Source organism: Notolabrus celidotus, chromosome 22 (assembly GCF_009762535.1).
Source record: "Notolabrus celidotus isolate fNotCel1 chromosome 22, fNotCel1.pri, whole genome shotgun sequence".
NCBI lineage: Eukaryota > Metazoa > Chordata > Actinopteri > Labriformes > Labridae > Notolabrus > Notolabrus celidotus.
In genome coordinates, this window is record NC_048293.1 from 1854707 (window position 1) to 1868556 (window position 13850).

The window sequence follows — 13850 nt, forward strand, 5'->3', positions numbered from 1 at the left end:
GATACGTCACCTTTAACTGTATTCTCACTGGAATCCTAACACTACAATTAATTAATGTTACCCTTGTTTTGCCATAAAGCAAAGCACTGGTTCACAACTCAAGCTCCCAAACAGTTAGTACGAGTACAGTTAATCCAAAGAGTTTACCCATAAAAATACAAATGTAAAAATAAACTCTGGAATTAAGAAAAGAGGGAAAGAATCTTAAATTTGCAGTCTGTGAATAATTGCACCAAAAACGGATTTTGGAAATCCAAGCTTACTCCTTTTGTACTGAATTACATTAACCTCATTGTAATCACCACTGTTATCCTATTACACAGCTTTTTCTCCTCCACAGCCTGCACATTGTTCAATAAGAAGCTCAGGGTGGTTAATTCTTGGAGATAGTTGGAGGAAAGGGTGTCTGAACCCCGTCCCTGACTCATCCTGCTCTATATTTGCTCTAATCTAACTTTAATTGCTTGGCCTTAACTCTCAACTTTACTTTTAAAGATTCATTTCCTGAGCTACTTGAGAGCAGTTCTGCTCCGCTGGTTTCACATGCTGCCTTCAGGGCCCTCTGAAGATGGTAATTTCTTGATGAGGCGCTTACTCACCCAAATCAATTCTTGCCACCTCCTTCGTGCTCTTCCTTCAAGGGCTGACGCAACCTCTGACATGTATCCTTTCTGTCCCGAGCGCAGTCAAGCCTGGAAGACATGGCTACACTCACTGGAAACAAAAAAAACGACATAATGACACGAATGAGACAAAGGGACAGAATTAGGAAGAACAGCGGGGATGGAGCTCTGGGGTGAAGTCATTGCTGTGGACATGTGAGAACAGGAGCAGGGTCTGTGTCTGGAGCCAGCTAATTGCGCTCGGATGAGTGAGAGTAGACACAGGTAGGCGCTGTGTTTGACGATGTTGTTCCTCTCTTCCGTGTGGATGACTATGAACAAAAGGGCAGACTCTTTCCCTAATCAAGCTAATGGAGTGGGAAGAGGCTGGTGGCTGAATGAGATGGGCAGTGACAGGTAGAAAGGCCTCCAGGGAGAGATTTAGGGAGTCTAAGGTGAGGATTCCAGCCTCTGATTGACAGGACACATGGTAATAAAAAGCCCCATCTTGTACTGTTAGATCCATTAGCAAGAAGTTCAGGTCTGATGAGCGTATAGACGACAAGCACGGTGGTTCATGTCAGCTGTCCACACTGCCTGAGAGGAACTTCAGAGCTTATAATAAAGACCTGGGTGCTGAGACAGGTAGAAACGCTGCTTACTGACAGAAACAACTTGCTTTAACTTCAGTGTGTATTTATTTTAGCATGAAATCAATCAATAATCCATTTATTCCCTGTGTTTGGCTGCAGAACAGGAACAGCCGAGATGACCCTGCAATGGAGGAAGTCACACTGGTAAGTACATTTGGAAAATTTCAGTTTATTTAAAGCCAGCAAAGCTCCAACATAGAGAATAACTTTCATATTGTTAAGGAGAGGTACAGCATTGTCCACAGGAGGCACCAAAATTAGCACAAACTTAAATCTTTTTAGTGCAAAACTTTTGATACAGAGTTATAAATCAAAAACAAATCGGTCATGTTTGAAAAACCTTTTGGTTCAAAGGACTCTGCCAAAGTTTTTCGTCAACTTTCAAAGCAACAAATACAAAACTTACTCAATAATTCCAGAAGAAAGTTGAAAATCAGGCTCAGCTAAAACTTGTCAGACTTTTATGAAGATGTCCAGTATGTTTAATCACAGATAGCTGCTGTAGCTCAGAAGAAAAGCCAGTGGTCCCCTTATTGGGAGATTAGAGATTAAATCCTTGGCTCCTGTGATCCAAATGTGGAAGTGTCTTTGTGAAAAATCTGAATTGCAACTGTGATCAGATGAGATTCTGATAAGCAGCGATGGTTGAATGCGGTCCAGTTAAGCAAAGCTCCTGACTGAACCTTGTGGTGGGATTGTATTCTGAAAAAAACAGTGACAAGAAACGTAATCATAAATAACAAGAACAACAAGTCTTTTAAGTTCTCCTGTGGAGGTAAACAGATCTCTTGGGATAAAGATTTCAGTTCACATTTAGAGCTGGTGAAGAACTTCCTCCCTCTTACTTTAGACATGTCTGAGTATTAGACAGTGATGGCTGCAAAATACTGCAGAGATCTTTGGAATGCAGCACTTTCCAGTAGATCTCACATGGCATTACCTCCATGTTTTGCAAGAGAAGCTCTGCTATATGTGTAGAAGGTTATATGGTATGTTGTGCATGTGAATGTTTTTATATGGTGTCTGAATGTTCTTATTTTTGTAATATCTTTTTTAGGCACTTGATTTCCATAAAGTGCTTTGATAGAAAGCCCTTTATAACTAAGTGTATTATTATTATTATTGTTATTATCATTATATGCATAGAGATTTGAAGATGACTACCACTAGTTTAATACTAGTCATAGTGGTATCAGTTCTGCACATATCTGCAAATCAGTCCTCTAAATTTTCAGTGACAGAAGAGAGCAAAATTATATTTTTTTGTATACTGTATAAAATACAGACTCTTAAAATGGGCAGAACTGGAAAAAAACATTTTTTTAAATTTATTTTTAATTTTTTTAATTTGGAATCACGAGTTCACAATTGTACAAATTACATTTGTTACTTATCATATATAGTGATCCACTTGTTACAAGACAGAACTCAATAAATACAAAAACAAACACAAACACACAAAAAAAGAAAAGGACAATGACAGAACATGGGGTGTCTGTTTCACAAATACTTTGCTACACAGAAGTAAGTTTGAATACCTTAATAATAATAATAATAATAATAATAATGAATTTTATTTATCACGCACTTTACATTTGGAACAAATCTCAAAGTGCTACAGGGCATAATAAAAGGGCAGTAAGAATAAAAAAAACAGGGTTAAAAACAAACAGTAAAATGCAGGCACTTGTTAAAAGCATTTGTTAAAGGTGACATATCATGCAAAATTGACTTTTTAATGGTTCTTTACCTGAAATATGTTTCCCTGGCATGTCTACAAACCCCCCGAGAATGAAAAAAATCCATTCTGCCCCTGTTCTGATTTCTCCACCTTTCTGTAAATGTGTGTGAAACCAGCCGTTTCAGACTTCAGTGTTTTTGTTACGTAACAACAATATCCGGTCTGTCACGGAGTCAGAGCTCGGAGCTTGTTCAGACCATAGACTGTATAAAATAATACTGAATCCCTCCTCCGTTTTTCATTACCTGCACAAATGTGTGCTAACAAGGAGCTTAGGAGGGGGGTATGCTAGTTGTAGGCTGTCTTAATAAACACAAAGGTCGGTTTTACTCCCCACGTCTGCAGATTTGAAGATCTAGTGGATGATTTTTATTTATAATGGATAAGTGCTAGCGCTAGTTAGCATAGCAACATAGCTATATGTTCATAGCTGTAGCTGTGTACCAAGACACACGTCAACATACTGACAAATAAAACAACAAGAAACACTAAATCTGTGACCAATCCTTCATAAAAGGTCCCGCTGCCTTTCTGGCAGAGGTCGGTTTTACTCTCCACGTCTGCAGATTTGAAGATCTAGTGGATGATTTTTATTTATCATGGATAAGTGCTAGCGCTAGTTAGCATAGCTACATAGCTACATGTTCCTAGCTGCGTACCAAGACACACGTCTACATACTGATAAATAAAACAACAAGAAACACTAAATCTGTGACCAATCGTTCAGAAAGGTCCTGCTGCAGGCGCCTCTCCATCAGGATCAGATTCAGAGGGTTGAAGTAACGCGATCTCTGAGCAGCCGTGTATATTCAGCCAACATGTAAACATTAGATCAAAGTGCTGGAGAGCCGAGGCACATCCACTTCCGGAGGGGGCGTGGTCAGAGAGAAAACAGACTGTTCTGATGAGGACTGAAGAAGAGGGTTTTTCAGGCAGACCAAAATCTGATTTCAAAGTGTTTTTTTGAGCATAAACTTTAAAGACATGTTTTGGGGACCTCTTAGACCAATATATATTGATGAAAAAAGCATGATATGTCCCCTTTAAAAGCACTGTGGAAGGTCAGATAAAACTATGGATAAAACCAGGAAAATAAAAACTAGGAAAAAGCCCTCTGAAATAGGAACGTTTTTAGTCCCTTTTTAAAAGAGTCAATAGTCTGTGGTGCTCTCAGGTGGTCAGGGAGAGCATTCCACAATTGCGGGGCAGCGGATGAAAAAGCCCGGTCTCCCATAGTGCGGAGTCTGGTGCGGGGGCAATGGAGGCGGTTGTTGCTGGTGGAACGGAGGGTTCTTGTGGTGGTTTGTGGGTGTAGCAGTTCCTTCAGATATGTGGGGGCGTGTCCATGGATGCACTGATGTGTGAGTAGAGAGATTTTGAATTCGATTCTGTATGAGACCGGGAGCCAGTGGAGTGAATGTAGGATGGGTGTAATGTGGTCGTGTTTACGCACTCTCATCAGGACCCTGGCTGCGCAGTTCTGGATGAACTGCAGTTATAAACAAAAGAAGGTCTTTTGGTGGAAATATAAGACATCCACTTGCTCCACACTTCCTCAAATTTGTCTTTCTGAAGCTTCAAAGAAAAGGTAATCCATTCCATTTTAAAAATGTCATAAATGATATCATACCAGTCATTGATAGATGGCGGGGCAGGTTTAAGCCATGTTCTGGTTATTGTTTTCCTGGCTGCTATGCTCAATAATCCAATAAATAAATACATTTTCTATTATTGGATGTGTGGAGGTGTCCAACAAAGAGCTGGTCCCAACTAAAAGTCCCATTTGTATCAAACACCTCCCTTAGTTCTTTATGTACATCAAACCAAAAAGGGTGTATTTTGGGACAGGACCAAAACAGGTGATCATGATTTGCTTGCTGACTGCCACAGTTCCTCCAACAGCTGGAAGAACCTGTGTGGTGTCATTTCTGAAGTGGTGTAATAAAATATCTGATAAGACACTTCCATCCAAAAAACCTCCATGAGACTGAGCTCGTTATCTTCCATTGCAGTATGCAATATTTTTCCCACATCTCCTCAGAAATACATACAGTAAGTTCTTTTTCCCATTTTTGATTTATGTATGAGGTGCATTCTGTTCTCTTCACTTGTAGACCTTTGTATAACCTTGAGCCTAGAATCTGACCTATAGGCACTTCAAAAAACAACATTTTAAAATCATTTTTAGAACAACGAAGATTTTATTTTGTTACATTTCAATATAATGAGGATCCGTAATTCAAATTCAAAACTATTCTGAAATCCTCAGAATTCACACACTCATGCATCCACAACCTTATAGGAGCAACAGACAGCATTTAGGCTAACTAGGGCTGAATAGTCAAACACTAGTCCACTTTTCACCTTTTATCAGATCATTCCTCTACAAGACTGGCGATGGTACTGCACAGGGTCAGAGTCATTACAGTCTTCAAGGATGTGTATTGACCCGCTTTAATTGCCCTTAAATGCTCCTGCTTGTGGTGTTAAACTGGAAGGTGACAACCGTGTTGATTTGTTGGCCTTGTTTACGTCTCCATGCTAATTAGAGTACGGTATGGTCAAATGTCCTTTTAATTAACAGCACGAGGTGCATCTGGGCTTTAGAGAAATTAGCTAATCAAAGGACAATCCAGCAGGGTCTGCTTTACAGGAGTCTGGCTGAAAATAATGCACTTTAAGAAAAGAATGTTATTATAAAGAGGCAAAACTAGCTCATTATCTTAAGTGGAGGCAGGGGAAAATGTAGTTCTTGATGCCAGTGCTGCTTTTAAGAGACTCCCTCCCAAAGATGTGACAGACCTCATGCTTTTACTCAGCATCTGAATCGTGTGGTTAAAATGCCATAATGTGTTAAATGTGTTACATCGCTCTCTCCTCTTTAAATTTACATCTTTCAGCTTCTTCTGCATCTGTTCCTGCAGACTGATGTTATCTTGGTGCTTCAAATTTCCATCTCTCCTTTAAATATGAACACACATCTGCTCCTCACCCTCAGGAGGCCTGGCCTGGTGCTGTGCTGGTTTCTGCTCTGGATCTCTCTGCAGCCTCGCTCCCTCCACTCGGTGTCAGCTGTCAACCTGCGGCGCTTCATCGGCTGCGCAGTCCGCGAGTTCACTTTCCTGGCCAAGAAGCCTGGTTGCGGGGGGCTGCACATCACTACGGATGCCTGCTGGGGGCGCTGTGAGACCTGGGAGGTGAGCATGTGGAAGGCGGCTACTGTACTGTACACACACACACACACACACAGAAGAGGAGAGGTGTGTAAATGTGCTTAGATTATACTGAGAGGTGATGTAAGCAAAGCTGACAACTTTACACAAAAGGAAGGAGTCGGCTGTTTGTGTGCGCTCACAATTGAAGAAGAGAAGAAGATTAGATGCAAATTCAGCCTCACAGGCAGAGACACGCAGGGAAGTAAATACTGTACATAGGGATGGAGGGATGGGTGATCTCAATGGAGGAAATTTGTGACGTTTTCCTCCACAGGGGAGTCAGAGCGCAGTCAGTGGAGTAATAGCAGGGATTCAGCTGCTACTGATGCAGAAGATGAAATTATGACACACATAAAAAGAAAAATATGTAAATCAGATGTCTAAGAAAAGTATATTGCATGTTTCTAAGAATCAACTAATATCCAGTTTTGTCACACAGTAATGAGAGGCTGTCTGGAGCGTAAAATCTTTGAGGCTTTCAGAGCAGTTTGCACCAAAATCGAGTTAATGTTCTGCAAGAACGGAAAGCAGCATGGAGTTCAGAGATTGAAGTGACAGCAGCAGTTTCCTTAACAATGCCTCAAGAGCATAAAAGGGCACAATTGGATTTCATAAATCGCCGAATGCTGATTAGAAAAAATGCTGTGAAATCTCAAGTTTCATCTGGTTCATTGTACTCGGTGACAAGTGGCATTAGAAAGCTCATGATTCTCCCCGCCTTGTAATTACACCGAGCTTTGTTCTGTGAGACTCTTCGGCTGTCCTCAGGGGGGGGGGGGGGTACTCATCTTTTTGTCTGCTCCACCTCACATGGAGGTCGTATGAGGTGTGTTAGGTGGAGTCTGCAGCACAGACAGTTAGGAGGTCAGGGGTCAAATCAGTTATATTTCAGTCCAGCAACCAGCTTTATTTTTTGTCTTTTTCGCCTTTATTGATAGGACAGCTGAAGAGAGACAGGAAATGTGGGAAGGAGAGAGTGGGGGAAGACATGCAGTGAATGGTCGACCGGCCGGGAGTCGAACCGGTGATTTCTGCGACTAAGATATAGCGTCTATACCAGTCATGTCCAAAGTATGGCCCGGGGGCCAATTGCAGCCCAAGGTCCATTTATTTATGGCCCCAAGCTTCCATCTTTTTATTTTATTATTATTATTTTTTTATTTTATATATGCAACAGTGCAAAGACACAAAAGTGCTCAACATCAAACAGAACACAAAAGAAAAACAAACCATAGAACTTGAGAGCAACAACCAAACAAAGCCATCAAGTATAGACCACAGTACACAAAAACAATACAAACAAACAAGAGACTTTTTTTGAGCATAAACTTTAAAGGGGACATATCACGCTTTTGTCATCAATATATATTGGTCTAAGAGGTCCCCAAAACATGTCTTCAAAGTTTATGCTCAAAAAAACACTTTGAAATCAGATTTTGGCATGCCTGAAAAACCCTCTTCTTCATTCCTCATCAGAACACTCTGTTTCCCTCTGACCACGCCCCCTCCGGAAGTGGATATGCCTCGGCTCTCCAGCACGTTGATCTAATGTTTACATGTTGGCTGAATATACACGGCTGCTCAGAGATCGCGTTTCTTCAACCCTCTGAATCTGATCCTGACGGAGAGGCGCCTGTAGCAGGACCTTTCTGAACGATTGGTCATAGATTTAGTGTTTCTTGTTTTATTTATCAGTATGTAGACGTGTGTCTTGGTACACAGCTACGAACATGTAGCTATGTGGCTATGCTAACTAGCGCTAGCACATATCCATGATAAATAAAAATCATCCACTAGATCTTCAAATCTGCAGACGTGGGGAGTAAAACCGACCTCTACCAGAAAGGCAGCGGGACCTTTTATGAAGGATTGGTCACAGATTCTGTGTTTCTTGTTGTTTTATTTGTCAGTATGTCGACGTGTGTCTTGGTACACAGCTACAGCTACAGCTACAGCTATGAACATATAGCTATATGGCTATGCTAATTAGCGCTAGCACTTATCCATGACAAATAAAAATCATCCACTAGATCTTCAAATCTGCAGACGTGGGGAGTAAAACCGACCTTTGTGTTTATTAAGACAGCCTACAACTAGCATGCCTCCCTCCTAAGCTCCTTGTTAGCACACATGTGTGCAGGTAATGAAAAACGGGGGAGGGATTCAGTATTATTTTATACAGTCTATGGGCTGAACAAGCTCCGAGCTCTGACTCCGTGACAGACCGGATATTGTTGTTACGTAACAAAAACACTGAAGTCTGAAACGGCTCGTTTCACACACATTTACAGAAAGGTGGAGAAATCAGAACAGGGGCAGAATGGATTTTTTTCATTCTCGGGGGGTTTGTAGACATGCCAGGGACACATATTTCAGGTAAAGAACCATTAAAAAGTCCATTTTGCATGATATGTCACCTTTAAAGACATTTTTTGGGGACCTCTTAGACCAATATATTTTGATGAAAAAGCGTGATATGTCACCTTTAAAATGTAAGGGGCACTAGTGTAGGAGTTAAAGCGCCCCATGTACAGAGGAAACAGACCTTGTGGAAGCTGTCGGTGGTTTGACTCCTAGCCCCAACTCTTCTCTTCCTGTCGTCCTTCCGCTCTCCATTCCTCACATTTTACCTCTCTTATGCCGTCTTATCTAATAAAGACAAAAACCCCCTTTATAATATCTTTAAGAAAACAACAAATAAAATGTATGACCTTACTGGCCTCAAACTCAGCTGAAGATACGATAGAAACATTTTATTTACCACAACAGTAGGAGATAATTAAACCCCTGAAGCACCAGCAGTACCAGCAAACAGTAGAGGCTTTGCAGATGTGTATCAAATGTCCGTTCAAACACGGCTCGTTAGAAAAACAGAGGTTCAGTGGTGAAATGGTTGCCAACAATCACAAGCAAAACAAAAGAATGAAGTTTAATTAGGTGGATTTGTTTCCAAATCAAGCACCTGTGACAAACAGTTAACCGTCTGCAGCTTGAACAAACTCATTACAGGGACAGAGAGAGACTTTGACAACAGCTGCAGCTGGACAGCAACCTTAACCTGCACATGGTAATTGTTGTTCTCATGTATTGTGCATGCACTATAAATCCAAGATGGCGGGCTACCGGTTGGTTAAGTCCTGTAAAGTACCGCATCACCTTTAAACTCCTCCTCCTCACCTACAAATCCCTGCATGCCCTCGCCCCCCAATACCTGGCTGACCTCCTCCACAAACACACTCCATCCCGGAACCTAAGGTCTTCGGACCTGGGTCTCCTCTCCATCCCCCGGACTAAGCTGCAGACCTTTGAGGACAGAGCATTCAGTGAAGCAGCCCCCACTCTGTGGAACTCTCTCCCTCCCAACATCCACAGCGCCCCAACCCTGGACACTTTTAAAGGTGACATATCATGCAAAATTGACTTTTTAATGGTTCTCTACCTGAAATATGTGTCCCTGGCATGTCTACAAACCCACCAAGAATGAAAAAAATCCATTCTGCCCCTGTTCTGATTTCTCCACCTTTCTGTAAATGTGTGTGAAACGAGCCGTTTCAGACTTCAGTGTTTTTGTTACGTAACAACAATATCCGGTCTGTCACGGAGTCAGAGCTCAGAGCTTGTTCAGCCCATAGACTGTATAAAATAATACTGAATCCCTCCTCTGTTTTTCATTCCCTGCACACGTGTGCTAACAAGGAGCTTAGGAGGGAGGCATGCTAGTTGTAGGCTGTCTTAATAAACACAAAGGTCGGTTTTACTCCCCACGTCTGCAGATTTGAAGATCTAGTGGATGATTTTTATTTGTCATGGATAAGTGCTAGCGCTAGTTAGCATAGCTACATAGCTACATGTTGTAGCTGTGTACCAAGACACACGTCTACATACTGACAAATAAAACAACAAGAAACACTAAATCTGTGACCAATCCTTCAGAAAAGGTCCCGCTGCCTTTCTGGTAGAGGTTGGTTTTACTCCCCACGTCTGCAGATTTGAAGATCTAGTGGATGATTTGTATTTATCATGGATAAGTGCTAGTGCTAGTTAGCATAGCCACATAGCTACATGTTCGTAGCTGTGTACCAAGACACACGTCGACATACTGATAAATAAACGTGCTGGACAGCCGAGGCCACATCCACTTCCTGAGGGGGCGTGGTCAGAGAGAAAACAGAGTGTTCTGAGGAGGACTGAAGAAGAGGGGTTTTCAGGCATGCCAAAATCTGATTTCAAAGTGTTTTTTTGAGCATAAACTTTAAAGACATGTTTTGGGGACCTCTTAGACCAATATATATTGATGAAAAAAGCGTGATATGTCACCTTTAAGAAAGCAGTCAAAACGTACCTTTTCCCCAAGGCCTTTCCCCGTTAGATATCCCCACCTACCCCCCAGACCCCCTACTTGACCCTGTGAAGCCACCTTGGGTTTCTTGGAAGGTGCTATATAAATACCAGTTTTTATATTATTATTGTTATTATTATTAAGTCTGCTAGGCACTGTTGCCTTTAATTGCATGTTTACATAGAAGCCAGAACTAGCTGTTTTAGAAAAACTTAGATGGGAATATTTTCGTTAGCTAACCAGAGCTAACAGGCTCAGGTTACGAAACACACAGGGAAAGCAATGAGCTACTCTGTTTAAAAGGTAGCTCACAAAGAGAAATGGTGCCTGTCAACAGAAAATAAACAAGCTTATTGCCCATGAGTTAAAGATCTCCAACATGGCTGCAGTGGAGTTTTCTGGTCTGAGAAATGTAAAAAAGTCAAAGCTAACCTACGAAGAAAATGTGCTTACGTTAAAATCACCATTGTTAAAAGCTGCAAACATTTCATTTATGAGATGTTTTTGATTTGTCTCCATTTCCAGAAACCCGTCCTGGACCCGCCCTACATAGAGTCCCACCAGCGGGTTTGTACCTACAACGAGACTCGTCTGGTCACTGTGAAACTGCCTAACTGTCGGGCTAACGTGGACCCAACATACACCTACCCTGTCGCCCTGAGATGTGACTGTGGTGTTTGTGCGACCAGCACCACTGAATGTATATCAGCTGTGTAACACAACCATGAACAGGCAGAATGATTATTTCTCTAAGTACATGCTTTTATTTGAAATCTTTGTTGGGAAAAACTGGATCAGCTATCATTTCATTTGACTCTGTTTAGATCAATTCCTTCTTAGGATTCTTGCCCTGATTCTGTAGTAAACCAGAAGTGCTGTAACAGAATTCTGTGCTTTTCTTTTCTCTTATGTCATTCACATGATGTCAGTTTGTTAATAACCAATGTAAAGTTATCTCTATCTTTATATTTTCCACTGCAAAGAAACTTCACTTAACCCTCCTGTTATGTTCCTTTCCCAGGAACAGCAATAATGTTCCTGGGTCAACCTGACCCGGGGTATATTTAATTATCCAAACATGTCAGAACCCAAAATAATCCCAATACACATTCTTTGAATCTCATTATTAACTCCATTACTAACCATTTAAATCAATATTTAGTGCAACGGTGTTCTTTAATCCTCACAGATCAAAGTTCAATGAGGATACCTCACTCATTTTTTATGAACATTCATGTTAAAACTTTTTTTAATTTACATTGGAAAGACCTAAATATAAACACAGTAGTTTTACATGACAGAGATTTTTGTATATTTTATTTTACATTTTGAATTTCTTTCATTTTATTAATTTCTTCTTCGGGGTCAATTTGACCTGCAACATAACATTAGGGTTAAAACACTGGTCTACATGGAAGTCAAAGGTTATGCTTGAAGCCAGAATACAATCTCAGTAAGGAGGGGCACAAACATGGACCTTTGATTACCCGTCCAAAATTCTCTTAAATATGAAAGAGAAGATAGAATAAATCCAGTTTTAAAAAAAAGAGTCTCTGTTTTCTAAAACAGTTTTATTCGTCATTACTAATCTCAAACACTGAACTAACCAACCCGAGCTCTGAGGCCAACCTGCAGCTTGTTAGTCATCAGTAGCCGGGCAGAAAAACAGAATCCTTACCCAGCGTTGTTAGCTGTGTGATTCCTAAGGGGAAAGAGTTAAGGTAATCCCAGAGTGCTCTGGTGTGACTGAGGAGCCGCAGGGCTGCGTTCGAGCCCCAGCGCTCAAAGGGAAACAGAACACACACTACTCCCATGATACACACCCTCTCTGTTCCTTTATCTGCCTCGGTTTGGCTTTGTTCACACTGCATGTATTTCTACTATAGCTCCCAACTGCTATTTGTATTCTTTGTTTAAGATAGAAGACTATGTGTGTTACTTTTTAAAGGCCCTGTGAGGAGTATTTTGTCATTCTAAAATAATACGTCATACCAATAAATCACTCTGTACAAAAAATAAAAAAATATATACTATATATATATAAAAAGAGATTATCAATCAATCAATCTTTATTTGTATAGCGCCAAATCACAACAAACGTTATCTCAAGACGCTTTTACAAACATAGGAGGTCTAGACCACTCTATGTCAATATATATCTAATCTATCAGAATATATATCTGAAAAATAAATGTTCATCAGAGACGACAGCTTGGCCATAATCCTCCTGTCAGCCACCACCTCCACAGGGTCCAGGACTGAGCTGGCCTTCTTCACCAGTTAGTTCAGTCTTGCTCTCCTGTATCCTGTCCGCCCACAGCAGGTGAAATCCTTCCAATGTGGCGTTCGTGTCCAGTGTTAGCTCTGTTAGCATGATGCTACTCTGCCAGTATTCCCTCTGCTGCTGGGTTAGCTCGTCCACCTTATCGTAGATAGATCTTACATTCCCCATAACGGTGGGTGGAAGGACAGGTCCATGTCTTCTTTTCTTAGCTTGCACCTCAGTACCAGCACGTCGTCTTTGCCTCCTTCTCCTCAGCTCGCAGGGAACATCGGGCCTATCAACATGCTACGGGCTGCTAACAGCTGATCTGGTATGTAAACAATGTTACCATAGATACACGCAGGATCTCCGGACACAGACAGGAACAAAAATAGCAAAAACACCACTGCAAACGTAGACAGTTTGGTGTCTATGGCTAACAAATGAGTCATTAAATGTCCTGACAGGCTCCAAATACAAAGAGAACTAAACAGATATGAAAAAAGAACAACAAAGAGAGAGCTGCTGCAACAAGCAGCCACTCGAGTGGCGCTAAGCAACAGGAATAATTACTTTCAATTTTAATTACTTTATTTTAATTACCTTGTTATAAAGATTACCTTTACAATATATTGAGAAATAGTCAAAGAAATGTTAAATCTCACACTGAGCAGATAAGATTTATTTTTAATCAATTATTCCTTTATTTTCTATTTTCACATTAAGGAAAAACAGATATTTAAAATTTAGAGAATAAAGCATTGAATTTATGAGATAAGAGTCATAATACTATGAGAAATAATTTGGACATTTACTAGAATTAAGTCGTAATCTTAAAGGTGACATATCATGCAAAATTGACTTTTTAATGGTTCTCTACCTGAAATATGTTTCCCTGGCATGTCTACAAACCCCCCAAAAATGAAAAAAATCCATTCTGCCCCTGTTCTGATTTCTACACCTTTCTGTAAATGTGTGCTGAAACCAGCCGTTTCAGTTTTCAGTGTTTTTCATACGTCACAACGACATCCGGTCTG

The 13850-nt window shown here is 40.8% G+C and overlaps 1 protein-coding gene across 2 annotated transcripts; it reads left to right on the forward strand.

The window, feature by feature from the left end:
- Positions 1 to 852: 852 nt before the first annotated feature.
- On the forward strand, positions 853 to 11436 carry gphb5 (glycoprotein hormone subunit beta 5). 2 transcript variants are annotated; one of them, XM_034674376.1, is made up of 4 exons: positions 853 to 887; positions 1355 to 1399; positions 5995 to 6193; positions 11076 to 11436. In XM_034674376.1, exons 1-4 carry the CDS (start codon positions 868 to 870, stop codon positions 11265 to 11267), a joined length of 456 nt encoding a protein of 151 aa, XP_034530267.1. In that variant the 5' UTR covers positions 853 to 867; the 3' UTR covers positions 11268 to 11436. The 2 variants fall into 2 exon arrangements, with proteins under 2 accessions (XP_034530267.1, XP_034530266.1); XM_034674375.1 differs by lacking the exons at positions 853 to 887; positions 1355 to 1399 and adding an exon at positions 4942 to 5048.
- Positions 11437 to 13850: the final 2414 nt, after the last annotated feature.

Coding starts and splice junctions, on each gene's coding strand:
- gphb5 (XM_034674375.1), top strand. CDS start 4,978: ATGAGACTGAGCTCGTTATCTTCCATTGCAGTATGCAATATTTTTCCC. Junction 5,049..5,994: donor TCTCCTCAGAAATACATACA/GTAAGTTCTTTT, acceptor CCTCACCCTCAG/GAGGCCTGGCCTGGTGCTGT. Junction 6,194..11,075: donor GGCGCTGTGAGACCTGGGAG/GTGAGCATGTGG, acceptor CTCCATTTCCAG/AAACCCGTCCTGGACCCGCC.